The sequence below is a fragment of the Salmo salar genome, chromosome 02 (assembly GCF_965601325.2).
Source record: "Salmo salar chromosome 02, fSalSal1, whole genome shotgun sequence".
In the NCBI taxonomy this organism is placed as follows: Eukaryota; Metazoa; Chordata; class Actinopteri; order Salmoniformes; family Salmonidae; genus Salmo; species Salmo salar.
Window position 1 is genome coordinate 32,107,943 of NC_138292.1, and position 15,801 is coordinate 32,123,743.

Here is a 15,801-nt window from a genome sequence, read left to right on the forward strand (position 1 = left end):
CCATGCCGTCCCTAGGAGGGGTGCATCACTTGAGTGGGTTGAGTCACTGACGTGGTCTTCTTGTCTGGGTTGGCGCCCCCTCTTGGGTTGTGCCGTGGCGGAGATCTTTGTGGGCTATACTCGGCCTTGTCTCAGGATGGTAAGTTGGTGGTTGAAGGTATCCCTCTAGTGGTGTCGGGGCTGTGCTTTGGCAAAGTGGGTGGGGTTATATCCTTCCTGTGTGGCCCTGTCCGGGGGTATCGTCGGATGGGGCCACAGTGTCCCCTGACCCCTCCTGTCTCAGCCTCCAGTATTTATGCTGCAGTAGTTTATGTGTTGGGGGGCTAGGGTCAGTCTGTTATATCTGGAGTATTTCTCCTGTCTTATCTGGTGTCCTGTGTGAATTTAAGTATGCTCTCTCTAATTCTCTGTTTCTCTCTTTCTTTCTTTCTCTAGGACCTGAGCCCTAGGACCATGCCTCAGGACTACCTGACATGATGACTCCTTGCTGTCCCCAGTCCACCTGGCCGTGCTGCTGCTCCAGTTTCAACTGTTCTGCCTGCGGCTATGGAACCCTGACCTGTTCACCGGACGTGCTACCTGTCCCAGACCTGCTGTTTTCAACTCTCTAGAGACAGCAGGAGCGGTAGAGATACTCTCAATGATCGGCTATGAAAAGCCAACTGACATTTACTCTTGAGGTGCTGACTTGTTGCACCCTCGACAACTGTGATTATTATTATTTGACCATGCTGGTCATTTATGAACATTTGAACATCTTGGCCATGTTCTGTTATAATCTCCACCCGGCACAGCCAGAAGAGGACTGGCCACCCCTCATAGCCTGGTTCCTCTCTAGGTTTCTTCCTAGGTTTTGGCCTTTCTAGGGAGTTTTTCCTAGCCACCGTGCTTCTACACCTGCATTGCTTGCTGTTTGGGGTTTTAGGCTGGGTTTCTGTACAGCACTTTGAGATATCAGCTGATGTAAGAAGGGCTATATAAATAAATTTGATATGATTTGATTATGGGTTTCCAATAAATATTAGTTCTACAAAGCTATTTATGTGGTTTTAACGAGAAGTGGCTGGCCGTTTACTTACTTGACACTTCTGAGTCTCACTTCCTTATTTCATGTAAGCTATGTCAAGGCTATATCCCTGTGTTGTTTTAGTTGTTTTGGTGTGAAGTGATGTCTCTCTGTGCATGTAGACCAAGCTGAATAAGTCAACATCAAGTAAAGGTACAGGGGGGAAATGTCACCGAATAAGACTTTATTGAGATTTTCTAAATGCCCATTACATACAGAATACCGTATACAATTAACAAACTATCAAAAGTGTGGTTTGAAATAAAAAAGAAACATGTTATTGAAAAAAATGAAGACAAGGTAATCACAAATCCTATACAGTCATGTATACGGTATATAGTACGTAACATAGCATTGTTAAGTGGCATTGGTTTCATGCCACATCCTATTGTGTTGTCTATTTACAAACCAGCAGTCTCAGCTTTTTTATTTGTGTATATTTTTTAAACAGACAGCAGTGTAGGGACCCTTTTTAGTCCCCCCCCAAAAAACGCAGCGTGGCGTTGTGGTTAGCTTGTTAAAAAGCAGATACCCCAGTCAGGTTTTTGTCACATTCTTAGATGAAAAAAACTGTAATATACAAATATAACAATATATACAGTGCATTCGGAAAGTATTCAGACCCCTTGACTTTTTCAAAATTTTGTTACATTACAGTCTTATTCTAAAATTGATTCAATTGTTTTTTCCCCTCATCAATCTACACACAATACCCAATAATGACAAAGCAAAAACTGCTTTTTATTGCAAAAGAAATACTAAAAGAAATGAAATATCACATTTACAGAAGTATTCAGACCCTTTACTCAGTACTTTGTTGATGAACCTTTGGCAGCGATTACAGCCTCGAGTCTTCTTGGGTATAAAGCGACAAACTTGGCACACCTGTATTTGGGGAGTTTTTCCCATTCTTCTCTGAAGATCCTCTCAAACTCTGTCAGGTTGGATGTGGAGCGTTGCTGCACAGCTATTTTCAGGTCTCTCCAGAGATGTTCAATCGGGTTCAAGTCCGGGTTCTGGCTGGGCCACTGAAGGACATTCAGAGACTTGTCCTGAAGCCACTGCTCCATTTTCTTGGCTGTGTGCTTAGGGTTGTTGTCCTGTTGGAAGGTGAACCTTCGCACCAGTCTGAGGTCCTGAGTGCTCTGGAGCATGTTTTCATCAAGGATCTCTCTGTACTCCGTTCATCTTTCCCTCGATCCTGACCAGTCTCCTAGTCCCTGCCACTGAAAAACATCCCCACAGCATGATGCCGTCACTACCTTGTTTCCCCGTAGCGATGTTGCCAGGTTTCCTCCAGACGTGATGCTTGGCATTCAGGCCAAAGAGTTCAATCTTGGATTCATCAGACCAGAGAATATTGTTTCTCATGGTCTGAGAGTCTGTCATGTCCCTTTTACTGAGGAGTGGCTTCTGTCTGGCCACTCTACCATAAAGGCCTGATTGGTGGAGTGCTGCAGAGATGGTTGTCCTTCTGGAAGGTTCTTCCATTTCCACATAGGAACTCTGGAGCTCTGTCAGAGTGACAATCGGATTCTTGGTCACCTCTCTGACCAAGGCCCTTCTCCCTCGATTGCTCAGTTTGGCCAGGCGGCCAGCTCTAGGAAGAGTCTTGGTGGTTCCAAAGTTCTTCTATTTAAGAATGATGGAGCCACTGTTTTCTTGGGGAGCCTTCAATGCTGCAGAACTGTTTTGGTACCCTTCCCCAGATCTGTGCCTTGACACAATCCTGTCCGACCTCATGGCTTGGTTTTTGCTCTGACATGCACTGTCAACTGTGGGACCTTATATAGACAGGTGTGTGCCTTTCCAAATCATGTCGTATCAATTGAATTTACCACTGGTTGACTACAATCAAGATGTAGAAACATCTCAAGGATGATCAATGGAAACAGGATGCACCTGAGCTCAATTTCGAGCAAAAGGTCTGACTATTTATGTAAATACTGTATTTCTGTTTTTATTTTTTATAGAGTGATGAGGAAAACATTTAATTTAATCCATTTTAGAATATGGCTGTAATGTAACAAATGTTGGAAAAAGGAAAGGGGTCTGAATACTTTCTGAATGCACTGTACATACTGTCAATATTTGAAAACTTTTTTCACACTTCACACAATACCATATGAGGACTCAACTAACACTCTAAAGGAATATATCAACAAAGGCATTGTAGCATGGAAAGATACAAAAGAGCAACTGATAACTACTGTATCTACTGTAAGCATAGATTCACAGCTAGGGTGCCCACACTTTCAAAGAAATCCTCCTTACATTTGTTTTTAGTTTTTCCTTACATCTTTTACTGTCTTTTCCCTTCTCAAAGTTTTTATATTTGAATTGTGCTTGTATATAAGTCAATCTACAGCAATCTTGTAGATGTTATTTCAGAAGACCTGGAATAGACTGAGCTTTTTTGTTCAGGCAACTCACTAACATTAGGCCTGGCGAAGCAAAATGGCATCCATTTTCTTAGTAACTTCAGGACAAGACTCGTGAATTTCTGCCCTACAAAGGCATAGATGATCGGATTCAAACAACAGTGTGTGAACGCTATCACCTCTGTCCACTGCATTGCCAGGTCTATGTTCTTGTGAGTTATACAGTCCCCAAAATAGCTCTGTGCCTCCAGATAACGCAGGACAATGACCACATTATATGGGGTCCAAAAGCAGAAAAAGACCACTACTATGATGATTATCAGTTTGATGGCTTTGTGCTTTTTGGTGGTTTTGATATTGACTAACATCGGAACGATTCTGGAATAGCAGATCACCATGACGGAGAGAGGGAGAAGTAGACCCAAGACATTCATCTCTAAATAAGAAACTTGGCGCCACATGCTACCCTCTGGATACTCTGGTTTACATGTTGTAAGCCCAGACTCATTATTTACTTTTGTGAAGATGATTGTAGGCAGAGAGGCACAGAGACTGAGAGCCCACATGAACAGAGACAGAGTGACCCCTAGTCTGACTGATCTGAGCCTGGCCATTTTGTGAGCGTGGACTATGACCACATAGCGATCCACTGTCAAGATCATCATGAAGAAGATGCTGCCATAAAACCCTAGCATGTACAGTCCGGTTACCAGTCGGCACATAAAGTCCCCCAGGAGCCACTCGGCTGCGGTGGCATAGTGGGACCAGAAAGGCAGGGAGATGACGAAGAAAAGGTCCGACAGAGCCAGATTGAGGAGACAGAGGTCTGTCATGCTTCTGGTCCTCCTACACTTCACCAGGACATAGACCACCAGGCCATTACCGATGAAGCCCACGATGAAGACCAGGCTGTACAATGTAGGCAGAAACACCCGTCCAAACTCCTTCACATTGGCATTGTTGCATGGCTGGCCCTCTGATGTATCTAACCCTTCTATACCATCGTAGTAGGCGGAATAGTTATAATCTGTTGTTGGCTCCATATCCTTGTCTGTAGAAAGACAGAAATAGTATTGTTATTAGTCAAGGTGGTGTGCTTTCATTCAAAATAAACCTGAATAGTCAAAGTGGCAATCTGCAGTTCAAACAATAAAAAAGGAGCCACCCCGCCACTGTTTGGTTAAACAGCTGAGGGATGGGGCTGGAGAATGTAACCTACTAATTATAATAATAATCTTGGGGGGAGGTGCTTATATTAGTCCTGTTACACACTTGTGGGAATTTACTTGTTCAAGTTTGTAATGGAAATGTGTTTCTTGCATGTGAAGTTGGGGCGGCAGATAGCCTATTGGCTAGAGAGTTGGACTAGTAACTGGAAAGTTGGAAGATCAAATCCCCGAGCTGACAAGGTAAAAATATGTCGTTCTGCCCCTGAACAAGGCAGTTAACCCACTGTTCCTATGCAGTCAGTGAAAATAAGAATTTGTTCTTAACTGACTTGCCTGGTTAAATAAAGGTATAAAAAATATCCTAACTATCCTAAAATATCCTGAGACCCACACAGGGAGTGGGGTCACAGCCAGGGTCAACATTGTCCAGGGCCCCTGGAGCAATTGGGGTTAAGGGCACTGCGACAGATTTTTAACCTTGTTGGCTCCATATTCATATACATACTGTAGCTATGGATGCTTTTTAACATGTTTTTAAGCTATACTGTGTTTGTTTACAATTACATTGTTTCACACCATTGTTTGTAAACAATCTTATATTTTAGATTTCTGTTGGTGTACAATTTATATGAATGTAAAGTATACTCTCTACAAATCAATGGTTATATATCATTAATTTAAATGTAAAAACAATCACAAATTTCACCTTTAAATTGTTCCTTTCAAATATTATCGTTGTACTGAATATTCATCAAAACAAACAAAAAAACAAACACAAACAAACAAAAGAACAAGTAAACACACAAACACAAGTGTCATGCTCATTGGCAGCACAGGGGCACATGCCCTCTTTCCCTTTCCCTCAAATTTGTCCTGTTTTATAAAAAATGCAAGCAATTTTTTTAAAATTTTGTTTGTTTGTTTCTCTGTAATACTACTAGCCACCTAGCAATTTTATGAAGTTGGCTATAGCTAGTCCAGATAGGTTCCCAACCTCATTACAAGCTACCAAGAAGCCATTTCAGCCTATCAATCAGGTTAGAGTAGCTAGCTTGTCTAACTATCTTAGCTGGCATGCCTTCTGGCAAGGTTGGTAGATTACTAAATGTACTCAATAACACTCACATTCATTTACATATTTCACCCAGATTTTTAGCAGAGAGGCATATTTAGTTTCTTATACAAGCTGATTACACAGATTATGGGGCTGCTCTGACACCTTCAGGTGCTTATAGGTATTCACTACAAAGAAATCTAGAAAGTCATTGCCAGGGCTCTCCAACCCTGTTCCTGGAGAGCTACTGTAGGAGAGCTACTGTATGTTTTCCCTCCAATCCTAATCTAGGGCACTTGATTCTAATAATTAGCTGGTGGATAAACTGAATCAGGTTAGTTACAACTAGGGTTGGATTGAAAACCTAAAGAAGGGTAGCTCTCCAGGAACAGGGTTGGAGAGTCCTGTAAGTAGTCTATAATTCATATTATATATATTAACAAAAGTGTATTTAAATTGGGGCACAAATTAAGTACGGTAATCCAACGGCTATCTTTTTTAACTCTATTCATCACTTCAAGTAATTATGTAATTTTTGTTAATTTGTTAATGCTTAAAATGTCAAAAGCATAAATAATTGTTGTGTTACCTCTTAGAAATAGGTATAGATTTTATATCTTCAATAGGTTTCTAGATGTTGACAAAAAGTACTCACCAGGTATGATTAATGATCCATTAGCTCTTTGGTGTTTCTTCTCTGAGTCTCTTGAAGATGAATGTATTATAGTGTTGTACAATAGCCTATAGTACTGCTGCTGCATTCCTCCACTTCCCTTAGAAGGAGGTACTGTGAAAGTATTATAATGAAGTTGGGTTTGTTTCATACTGGTAATTATAGACTCTGAGGTTTGGCTGTACACTCTTAGACAAAAAGGTGCTATCTAGAACCGGAAGGGTTCTTCGGCTGTCCCCGTAAGAGAACCCTTTGAAGAACACGTTTTGGTTCCAGGTAGAACCCTTTTTGGTTCCAGGTAGAACCCTTTTTGTTCCAGGTAGAACCTTTTTAGGTTCCATGTAGAAAACTTTCCATATAGGGTTATACATTGAATACAAAAGGGTTCTACCTGGAACCAAAAAGAGTTCCACCTGAAACCAAAAAACGTTATCCTATGTGGACTGCCAAAAAACACTTTTGGAACTATTTTTTTTTATTTAATTGCATCCATTTTACATGATACGGCAAAAATAAGTCAGCATAAGGCACACCATGAAGAGTGAAGTATAGCGAAGTAACCTTTTTATGTAGCAATAGAGACTGTATGTAGCCCTTTCCTGCAATCAAATTATCTAGTGGCCTCATCAAAAGTTTAATAAATTCATAATTAATAACCATTAAAAAAATGTAAACACAGAAAATCTGGTGTTTCTATGTCAAATGATATAATTTTGTTATATTTCAGTCTTGTGTGATGTATATAAAGTGGAATATTGGGATGCAAATTCAAAATTATAGACACTTCAACTCTATATTTGTATTTTTGTATTTATTATGGATCCCCATTACCTGCTGCCAAAGCAGCAGCTACTCTTCCTGGGGTCCAGCAAAATTAAGGCAGTTTATACAATTTTAAAACATTACAATACATTCACAGATTTCACAACACACTGTGTGCCCTCAGGCCCCTACTCCACCACTACCACATATCTACAGTACTAAATCCATGTGTATGTAAAGTGTGTATGTATAGTGCGTAAGTTATCGTGTGTGTGTGTGTGTGTGTGTGTGTGTGTGTGTGTGTGTGTGTGTGTGTGTGTGTGTGTGTGTGTGTGTGTGTGTGTGTGTGCATGTGTCTGTGCCAATGTTTGTGTTGCTTCACAGTCCCCGCTGTTCCATAAGTTGTTTTTTAATCAGTTATTTTCAAATCTAATTTTACTGCTTGCGTCAGTTACTTGATGTGGAATAGAGTTCCATGTAGTCATGGCTCTATGTAGTACTGTGTGCCTCCCATAGTCTGTTCTGGACTTGGGGACTGTGAAGAGACCTCTTGTGGCATGTCTTGTGGGGTATGCATGGGTGTCCGAGCTGTGTGCCAGTAGTTAAGACAGACAGCTCGGTGCATTCAACATGCATACAGCATTCAACAATACCTCTCATAAATAAAAGTAGTGATGAAGTCAATCGCTCCTCCACTTTCAGCCAGGAGAGATTGACATGCATATTATTAATATTAGCACTCTGTGTACATTCAAGGGCCAGCCGTGCTGCCCTGTTCTGAGCCAATTGCAATTTTCCTAAGTCCTTTTTTGTGGCACCTGACCACACGACTGAACAGTAGTCAAGGTGCGACAAAACTAGGGCCTGTAGGATCTGCGTTGTTGATTGTGTTGTTACGAAGGGGGAGAATCACTTTATTATAGACAGACTTCTCCCCATCTTAGCTACTACTGCATCAATATGTTTTGACCATGACAGTTTACAATCCAGGGTTACTCCAAGCAGTTTAGTCATCTCAACTTGCTCAATTTCCACATTATTTATTACAAGATTTAGTCGAGGTTTAGGGTTTAGTGTGTGTTTTGTTCCAAATACAATGCTTTTAGTTTTAGAAATATTTAGGGCTAACTTATTCCTTGCCACCCACTCTGAAACGAACTGTAGCTCTTTGTTGAGTGTTGCAACCACGTCGAATCACACTATTATGTGATTTGAAGTCACACAGTGACCTCCTGTGGTCAGAGTTTATGTAACTCCATCACTATTCATTAATAACAGTATGATAATTACACCATACATGTTGTTAAGTGAAAATTATTTCGTGCAATCCTCAAACAGATCGATCCATATCTGATCTGAAGAATAAAATCATTCCATCATCTTTGTGCAATGATAAGTATCTAACACTAGAATTACATTATTGTAAAGTTAGAAATATATTTTTACTTTCTGTTCATTTGAGTTTTTTATTTGAACAGTGAAATATCAATGTTCTCTAGATATTATTATAAATGTAACCAGTGCAACCATTGCAGAAATATTGCAAAGAAAAAGTATTTTGTTGATATAGCTGCTAAAATGGAGTATGACGTCAAGCATTTCATTATCTGCAAAACCACTCATGTCATCTATAGATTGGAATGTCCACAGTGCAAGGTGTTCTACATTGGACGGACAAAGAGACGCCTTCAAGATCGCCTAGCGGAACACAAGTACGCCATATGGGTAGGCAATGAAGACTACCCCATGGCAAGGCACTACAAGTCCTTACACCATGGCAACCCTGCCTCCCTACAAGCTATGGGTATTGATCATGTACCGGCCTCAATTAGAAAAGGGGACCGTCTTAATCAGTTAAACCAAAAGGAACGTTTTTGGATTTACAAACTACAGGCCACTAAGTACCCTGGTTTATTAAATGAAGATATGGATTTCTCACCCTTCCTGTAGGTTCGTGATAGGACCATTTGCTGTCATCTAGTGGACATTTTGCTTAATTGCCCTCCGCCATGTTTAGACTGTTGTTGTTCATGTTTGCTGTGTTCTAGTGCACTATGGAATATATTGCCTCCTTATTCTTGACACTTCTCCCAGTCATATTTAATTAAGGTTAGAATGACCTTTTTTGTTGTGGTATACAAAGAAAGGGGCGGGGTTTAAGTGAATAAGTTATTGCAAGGGATGCTGGGATCCACGGTTTAAATTCAAATAGTTGGATTTTCAATAGGATGAAGCAGAGATTTATGGAATTGGCAACTGTGAATTCTTCATTATCGATGCGTTCGCTTAACTCAATAGAAATAACCTTTTAATTAATATGCTCGCCATGCCCAGATTGTTCAACTTTACAGCCTGCCTACGAAATGGACTCATTCTTTCCACAGGGCTATATTAAATTATTCCCAAATTACACATTTATAGTAGCATAGTTTTATAAAATTAATGTATAAACAGCGATCAAAACGTGAGTGTGTTTTAAGTTAAATATGGGTCTCAGTAAAAAAAAAAAAAAAAAAAGAGAGATTTATGACAACTGTCGCGTTGTGTGAGTCCCAGTCCTACCGCTCGCTCGCCTTCTGCAGCTGGCAGTGAATTCCCAATGACCATGACTGACGTTAGAGTGCTGACGAAGGCGGGCTTGGGCTAGAACAGGGACAACAGGCATATACACGGATTATTCCGAAATCGCTTTGCAATTACCTGCTATGAGAATATGAAAATGAATTGAAACAATGTTTGAGTCGACGTAAGTACACTATTCTATCTATCACATCCTGAAAGTTAAAGTGGTTACTTTGTGTCTCTGCGCTGCGACTTTTTGTTGTGTCGACAACTGTTACTATGTTGCAGGACTTTAGTCTGCAAATGACTGTCACCTTTGTATGGACCTGTAAATCCTATTTTGCAATTGATGTGAAACTAATGTGTAATTATTATTTTTAAATAGCCAAGCCTACTGACATTGTGTTGACGGTATTGTCGCCTAGAAGTAACCAAACAATTCTCAACTATTGTTTCATTAGAAAAATAGCACCCATATTTTGTTTAAGAATAATAAATGATAAAATAACACTTTTTGTTTGTTTTTGTCCTATCGGTTATTTGGATATCAATGGGCTTAGATATCAGTAGAGCTTTGGTGTCCTTGATGACAGGACAAAAGGAAAATATTGAGGATAGCCAAACGTTTACCGTTGAAGTTGGATATTAGCAAAAACAGTCAGTGCCACATGCAGAAGATGGATTTTGGAGAAGTCAACACAGCCACAAAACCTCCAATAGGGTAAGTGTGAGGAATTTGAGGTCTCTAATAACTGTTGTTTGTCATCCCACTCCAAATATGTATATGAATAAGTATTGTGTTTGAATAACTGTTTAAACAATCAAATGATCATAATATTGAGGAATGGTGACAGACTTGGTCATAAGGTGACTTGACACAAGAGAAACATGGAGAAAGCCTATTTTCCACCTAGCAGGCCTTTGCGTTGCATGAAGATAATTTTTGATTGGACAGTCAGCCTGTTTTCACCTTTATTTAACTAGGTAAGTCATTTAAGTACAAACTCTTATTTTCAATGACAGCCTAGGAACAGTGGGTTAACTGCCTTGTTCAGGCAGATTTATACCTTGTCAGCTTGGGGATTTGATCTTGCAACCTTTCGGTTACTAGTCCAGGGCTCTAACCACCTGCCGCCCCCGTTTTACATTCTTACTGTAGCTCTGTCAGATATATACTGAACAAAAATATAAATGCAACATGCAATGAAACATGGGACCAACACTTTGCATGTTGCATTTATATTCTTGGTGTGTGTGTGTGTGTGTGTGTGTGTGTGTGTGTACAGTGAGGGAAAAAAGTATTTGATCCCCTGCTGATTTTGTACGTTTGCCCACTGACAAAGAAATGGATCAGTCAATAATTTTAATGGTAAGTTTATTTGAACAGTGAGAGACAGAATAACAACAAAAAAATCCAGAAAAACGCATGTCAAAAATGTTAGAAATTTATTTGCATTTTAATGAGGGAAATAAGTATTTGACCCCCTCTCAATCAGAAAGATTTCTGGCTCCCAGGTGTCTTTTATACAGGTAACGAGCTGAGATTAGGAGCACACTCTTAAAGGGAGTGCTCTTAATCTCAGCTTGTTACCTGTATAAAAGACACCTGTCCACAGAAGCAATCAATCACATTCCAAACTCTCCACCACGGCCAAGACCAAAGAGCTCTCCAAGGATGTCAGGGACAAGATTGTAGACCTACACAAGGCTGGAATGGGCTACAAGACCATCGCCAAGCAGCTTGGTGAGAAGGTGACAACAGTTGGTGCGATTATTCACAAATGGAAGAAACACAAAAGAACTGTCAATCTCCCTCGGCCTGGGGCTCCATGCAAGATCTCACCTCGTGGAGTTGCAATGATCATGAGAACGGTGAGGAATCAGCCCAGAACTACACGGGAGGATCTTGTCAATGATCTCAAGGCAGCTGGGACCATAGTCACCAAGAAAACAATTGGTAACACACTACGCCGTGAAGGACTGTAATCCTGCAGCGCCCGCAAGGTCCCCCTGCTCAAGAAAGCACATATACATGCCCGTCTGAAGTTTGTCAATGAACATCTGAATGATTCAGAGGACAACTGGGTGAAAGTGTTGTGGTCAGATGAGACCAAAATGGAGCTCTTTGGCATCAACTCAACTCGCCGTGTTTGGAGGAGGAGGAATGCTGCCTATGACCCCAAGAACACCATCCCCACCAACAAACATGGAGGTGGAAACATTATGCTTTGGGGGTGTTTTTCTGCTAAGGGGACAGGACAACTTCACCGCATCAAAGGGACGATGGACGGGGCCATGTACCGTCAAATCTTTGGTGAGAACCTCCTTCCCTCAGCCAGGGCATTGAAAATGGGTCGTGGATGGGTATTCCAGCATGACAATGACCCAAAACACACGGCCAAGGCAACAAAGGAGTGGCTCAAGAAGAAGCACATTAACGTCCTGGAGTGGCCTAGCCAGTCTCCAGACCTTAATCCCATAGAAAATCTGTGGAGGGAGCTGAAGGTTCGAGTTGCCAAACGTCAGCCTCGAAACCTTAATGACTTGGAGAAGATCAGCAAAGAGGAGTGGGACAAAATCCCTCCTGAGATGTGCGCAAACCTGGTGGCCAACTACAAGAAACGTTTGACCTCTGTGATTGCCAACAAGGGTTTTGCCACCAAGTACTAAGTCATGTTTTGCAGAGGGGTCAAATACTTATTTCCCTCATTAAAATGCAAATCATTTTATAACATTTTTGACATGTGTTTTTCTGGATTTTTTTGTTGTTATTCTCTCTCACTGTTCAAATAAACCTACCATTAAAATTATAGACTCATCATTTCTTTGTCAGTGGGCAAACGTACAAAATCAGCAGGGGATCAATTAATTATTTCCCTCACTGTGTGTGTGTGTGTGTGTATATATATATATATATATATATATATGTGTATGTGTGTGTGTGTGTGTGTGTGTTCAAAAGTTTGGGGTCACTTAAATGTCCTTGTTTTCCATGAAATAAGTTGCAAAATGAATAGGAAATAAATAGGTTATAAATAATGATTTTTAATTGAAATAATAATTGTGTTCTTCAAACTTTGCTTTTGTCAAAGAATCCTCCATTTGCAGCATTTACAGCCTTGCAGACCTTTGGCATTCTACTTGTCAATTTGTTGAGGTAATCTGAAGAGATTTCACCCCATGCTTCTTGAAGCACCTCCCACAAGTTGGATTGGCTTGATGGGCACTTCTTACATACCATACGGTCAAGCTGCTCCCACAACAGCTCAATAGGGTTGAGATCCGGTGACTGTGCTGGCCACTCCATTATAGACCGAATACCAGCTCACTGCTTCTTCCCTAAGTAGTTATTGCATAGATTGGAGCTGTGCTTTGGGTCATTGCCCTGTTGTAGGAGGAAATTGGCTCCAATGAAGCGCCGTCCACAGGGTATGGCATGGCGTTGCGAAATGGAGTGATAGCCTTCCTTCTTCAAGATCCCTTTTACCCTGTACAAATCTCCCACTTTACCACCATCAAAGCACCCCCAGACCATCACATTGCCTCCACCATGCTTGACAGATGGTGTCAAGCACTCCTTTTCATTTTTCCTGCGTCTCACAAATGTTATTCTTTGTGATCCGAAAACCTCAAACTTAGATTTGTCTGTCCATAACACCTCTTACCAATCTTCCTCTGTCCAGTGTCTGTGTTCTTTTGCCCATCTTAATCTTTTCTTTTTATTGGCCAGTCTGAGTTATGGCTTTTTCTTTGCCATTCTGCCCAGAAGGCCAGCATCCCGGAGGCGCCTCTTCACTGTTGACGTTGAGACTGGTGTTTTGCGGGTACTATTTAATGAAGCTGCCAGTTGAGGACTTGTGAGGCATCTGTTTCTCAAACTAGACACTCTAATGTACTTGTCCTCTTGCTCAGTTGTGCACCGAGGCCTCCCACTCCTCTTTCTATTCTGGTTAGAGACAGTTTGAGCTGTTCTGTGAAGGGAGTAGTACACTGTGTTGTACGAGATCTTCAGTTTCTTGTCAATTTCTTGCATGGAATAGCCTTCATTTCTCAGAACAAGAATAGACTGACGAGTTTCAGAAGAAAGTTCTTTGTTTCTGGCCATTTTGAGCCTGTAATCGAACCCAGAAATGCTGATGCTCCAGATACTCAACTGTCACATTTGCTCCTGCAACGCCCTCTACTGCTTATCCTGTGTCTCCTTGACCTGCCGCCACTCCCCCAGTACTCTCTCCCTCTGTGCGTGTGTGTGTGTGTGTGGAGACAGGTTTACTGGAGTCGGAGCAGATCCCCACCAGCTGCAACCTGTTCCATAATCAAGACCTCTACAAATACTCAGCCCTGTCACTTCCACGCTGCCAGATCGTAATCTCTGCTCATTCTGCCTACGCTGACTCCGGTCCCTGTCTCCAGTCCCACGTCTTGTCATCCTGCTACTCTGTCCTGGATTCCCCACTCTACTACTTCCTTGGATTCCCCTCCGGACCTGCTTACCCTTTCTCAACCCCTCTCGCTCCAGCCTCCGCACCTGGTTTCCAGCAACCCGCCGGAGCTTCCCCTGACCTGCACTCCATTCCCCCCCTTGTGTTTCAAGAAATACCTTGGTTACTTCATCCAGTCTCCTCGTCTGAGTCTGCTCTTGGGTTCCCCTGTTCCACAACTAGTCTAAATAAGGCCAGTTTTATTGGTTCTTTAATCAGAACAACAGTTTTTAGCTGTGCTAACATAATTGCAAAAGGGTTTTCTAATGATCAATTAGCCTTTTAAAATGATAAACTTGGATTAGCTAACACAACGTGCCATTGGAACACAGGAGTGATGGTTGCTGATAATGAGTCTCTGTACACCTATGTAGATATTCCATAAGAAATCTGTCGTTTTCAGCTACAATAGTAATTTACAACATTAACAATGTCTACACTGTATTTCTGATCAATTTGATGTTATTTTAATGGACAAAAAATGTGCTTTTCTTTCAAAAACAAGGACATTTCTAAGTGACCCCAAACTTTTGAACGTGTGTGTGTGTGTGTGTGTGTGTATGTATGTATGTATGTATGTGTGTATATATATATATATATATATGTATGTATGTGAGGCTATATTCTTCCAAAAAAATATACACTTCATGAATTGTTGTAGGCATAAAAACTATTTTTCTCTTCTCTCTGTAGTTGAGGTTGTTGTCAGCAGACACATCAAAAGCCATAGCATACAGCACTGTATGTATTGACTGGCAGAGAATTCCAGTTGAATTCTATGGAAAATACTTTTATGACCACTGATTGGAAAACATCTGTGGGCCAGTCCATAACAGAAGCTTTTGTGCAGTGGCTGTTACTGAATTTGTACTGTGTCTGTAGTTCTTTTGTCACCTCTGTTGTTGTTGACTCAATATGCTGCAGCTCCTTCCCTTTGGTGAAGGCAACACAAAACATAATCTCTAAAACTGCTGTGTTGCACTTTAAATCTACCCTAATCTACACAATTACATCATACAGTGTAATGCAAATCTTCTTACAGATGTAAATCAGACACTTCAGTACTGTATGGGATTGTTTTATACTTATTCTGTATCTTTTTTTGTGCAGAAACACGTTCTATCCTTCAGGTGTCATAATGTGGTAGAATCTATTTACTGGTTTTGTTATGGGAGGCTGAAGTCCACAACCCTTATAACTTGAAAGTAAACAAAATCCTTTGTATTTTGCACCCATGGTCCTGCATCTCCTCCTCCCTGCTGAAGGCTTTTATATAATCACCTCCTATGACATGTTGCAGAAAGCACATGATGAATAGTGGTTATTTAAAGACAGCAGTTGCTGAAAATTCCCCTCTGCTCTGCCTGCCGCTCTGGAGACCAGTGGTGCCATTTCCTTGGTTGTTCCCATTGATTGAACATTTTTCAAATCTCTTTTTCAAGTGATCCCTGGCCAAGAAAAGCAGTAGTTTGGTCGTTCCATCGATTAGGTGCCTTTTGAGTAGTGTAACTTGGCTAATTTCAATATTTTTTATTGTACAACATTTATTTTCTGTCGTGAAGAGCACGTTCAACTTATTAAAAAACAAGTTTTCCCAACTTCTTAGGGATAGGCGTCCCGTCAATGGGATAGTTGTAAATCATGCAGCGCCGT

The 15,801-nt window shown here is 41.0% G+C and overlaps 2 protein-coding genes across 8 annotated transcripts in view; one reads left to right on the top strand and one right to left on the bottom strand.

Moving 5' to 3' along the window:
• Window positions 1-1,235: 1,235 nt before the first annotated feature.
• LOC106579893 (C-C chemokine receptor type 5-like) lies at window positions 1,236-6,505 on the bottom strand. Its single transcript, XM_014160242.3, has 2 exons — window positions 6,326-6,505; window positions 1,236-4,498 (listed from the first exon to the last, which is right to left on the bottom strand). Exons 1-2 carry the CDS (start codon window positions 6,492-6,494, stop codon window positions 3,429-3,431), a joined length of 1,239 nt encoding a protein of 412 aa, XP_014015717.3. The 5' UTR covers window positions 6,495-6,505; the 3' UTR covers window positions 1,236-3,428.
• Window positions 6,506-9,403: 2,898 nt separating this feature from the next.
• Window positions 9,404-15,801, top strand: part of LOC106579857 (protein cordon-bleu) — a 78,478-nt gene continuing 72,080 nt past the window's right edge. For 2 of the 7 annotated variants that reach the window (XM_014160227.3, XM_082961921.1), the window contains exons 1-2: window positions 9,407-9,851; window positions 10,228-10,388. In XM_014160227.3, the coding sequence (XP_014015702.3) occupies window positions 10,336-10,388 (53 nt within the window). In that variant the 5' untranslated portion in view covers window positions 9,407-9,851; window positions 10,228-10,335. Of the gene's footprint in view, window positions 9,852-10,227; window positions 10,389-15,801 lie in introns of all 7 variants that reach the window. The other 5 variants (XM_082961913.1, XM_082961918.1, XM_082961923.1 and 2 more) reach the window with 5 other exon arrangements.

What these genes read in the sequence shown, in the direction of transcription:
- LOC106579893 (XM_014160242.3), bottom strand. Translation starts at nt 6,494, where the DNA reads ATGAAACAAACCCAACTTCATTATAATACTTTCACAGTACCTCCTTCT. An exon ending in TGGATCATTAATCATACCTG is followed by an intron (nt 4,499 to 6,325) that starts GTGAGTACTTTT and finishes GTCTTTCTACAG; the next exon opens with ACAAGGATATGGAGCCAACA.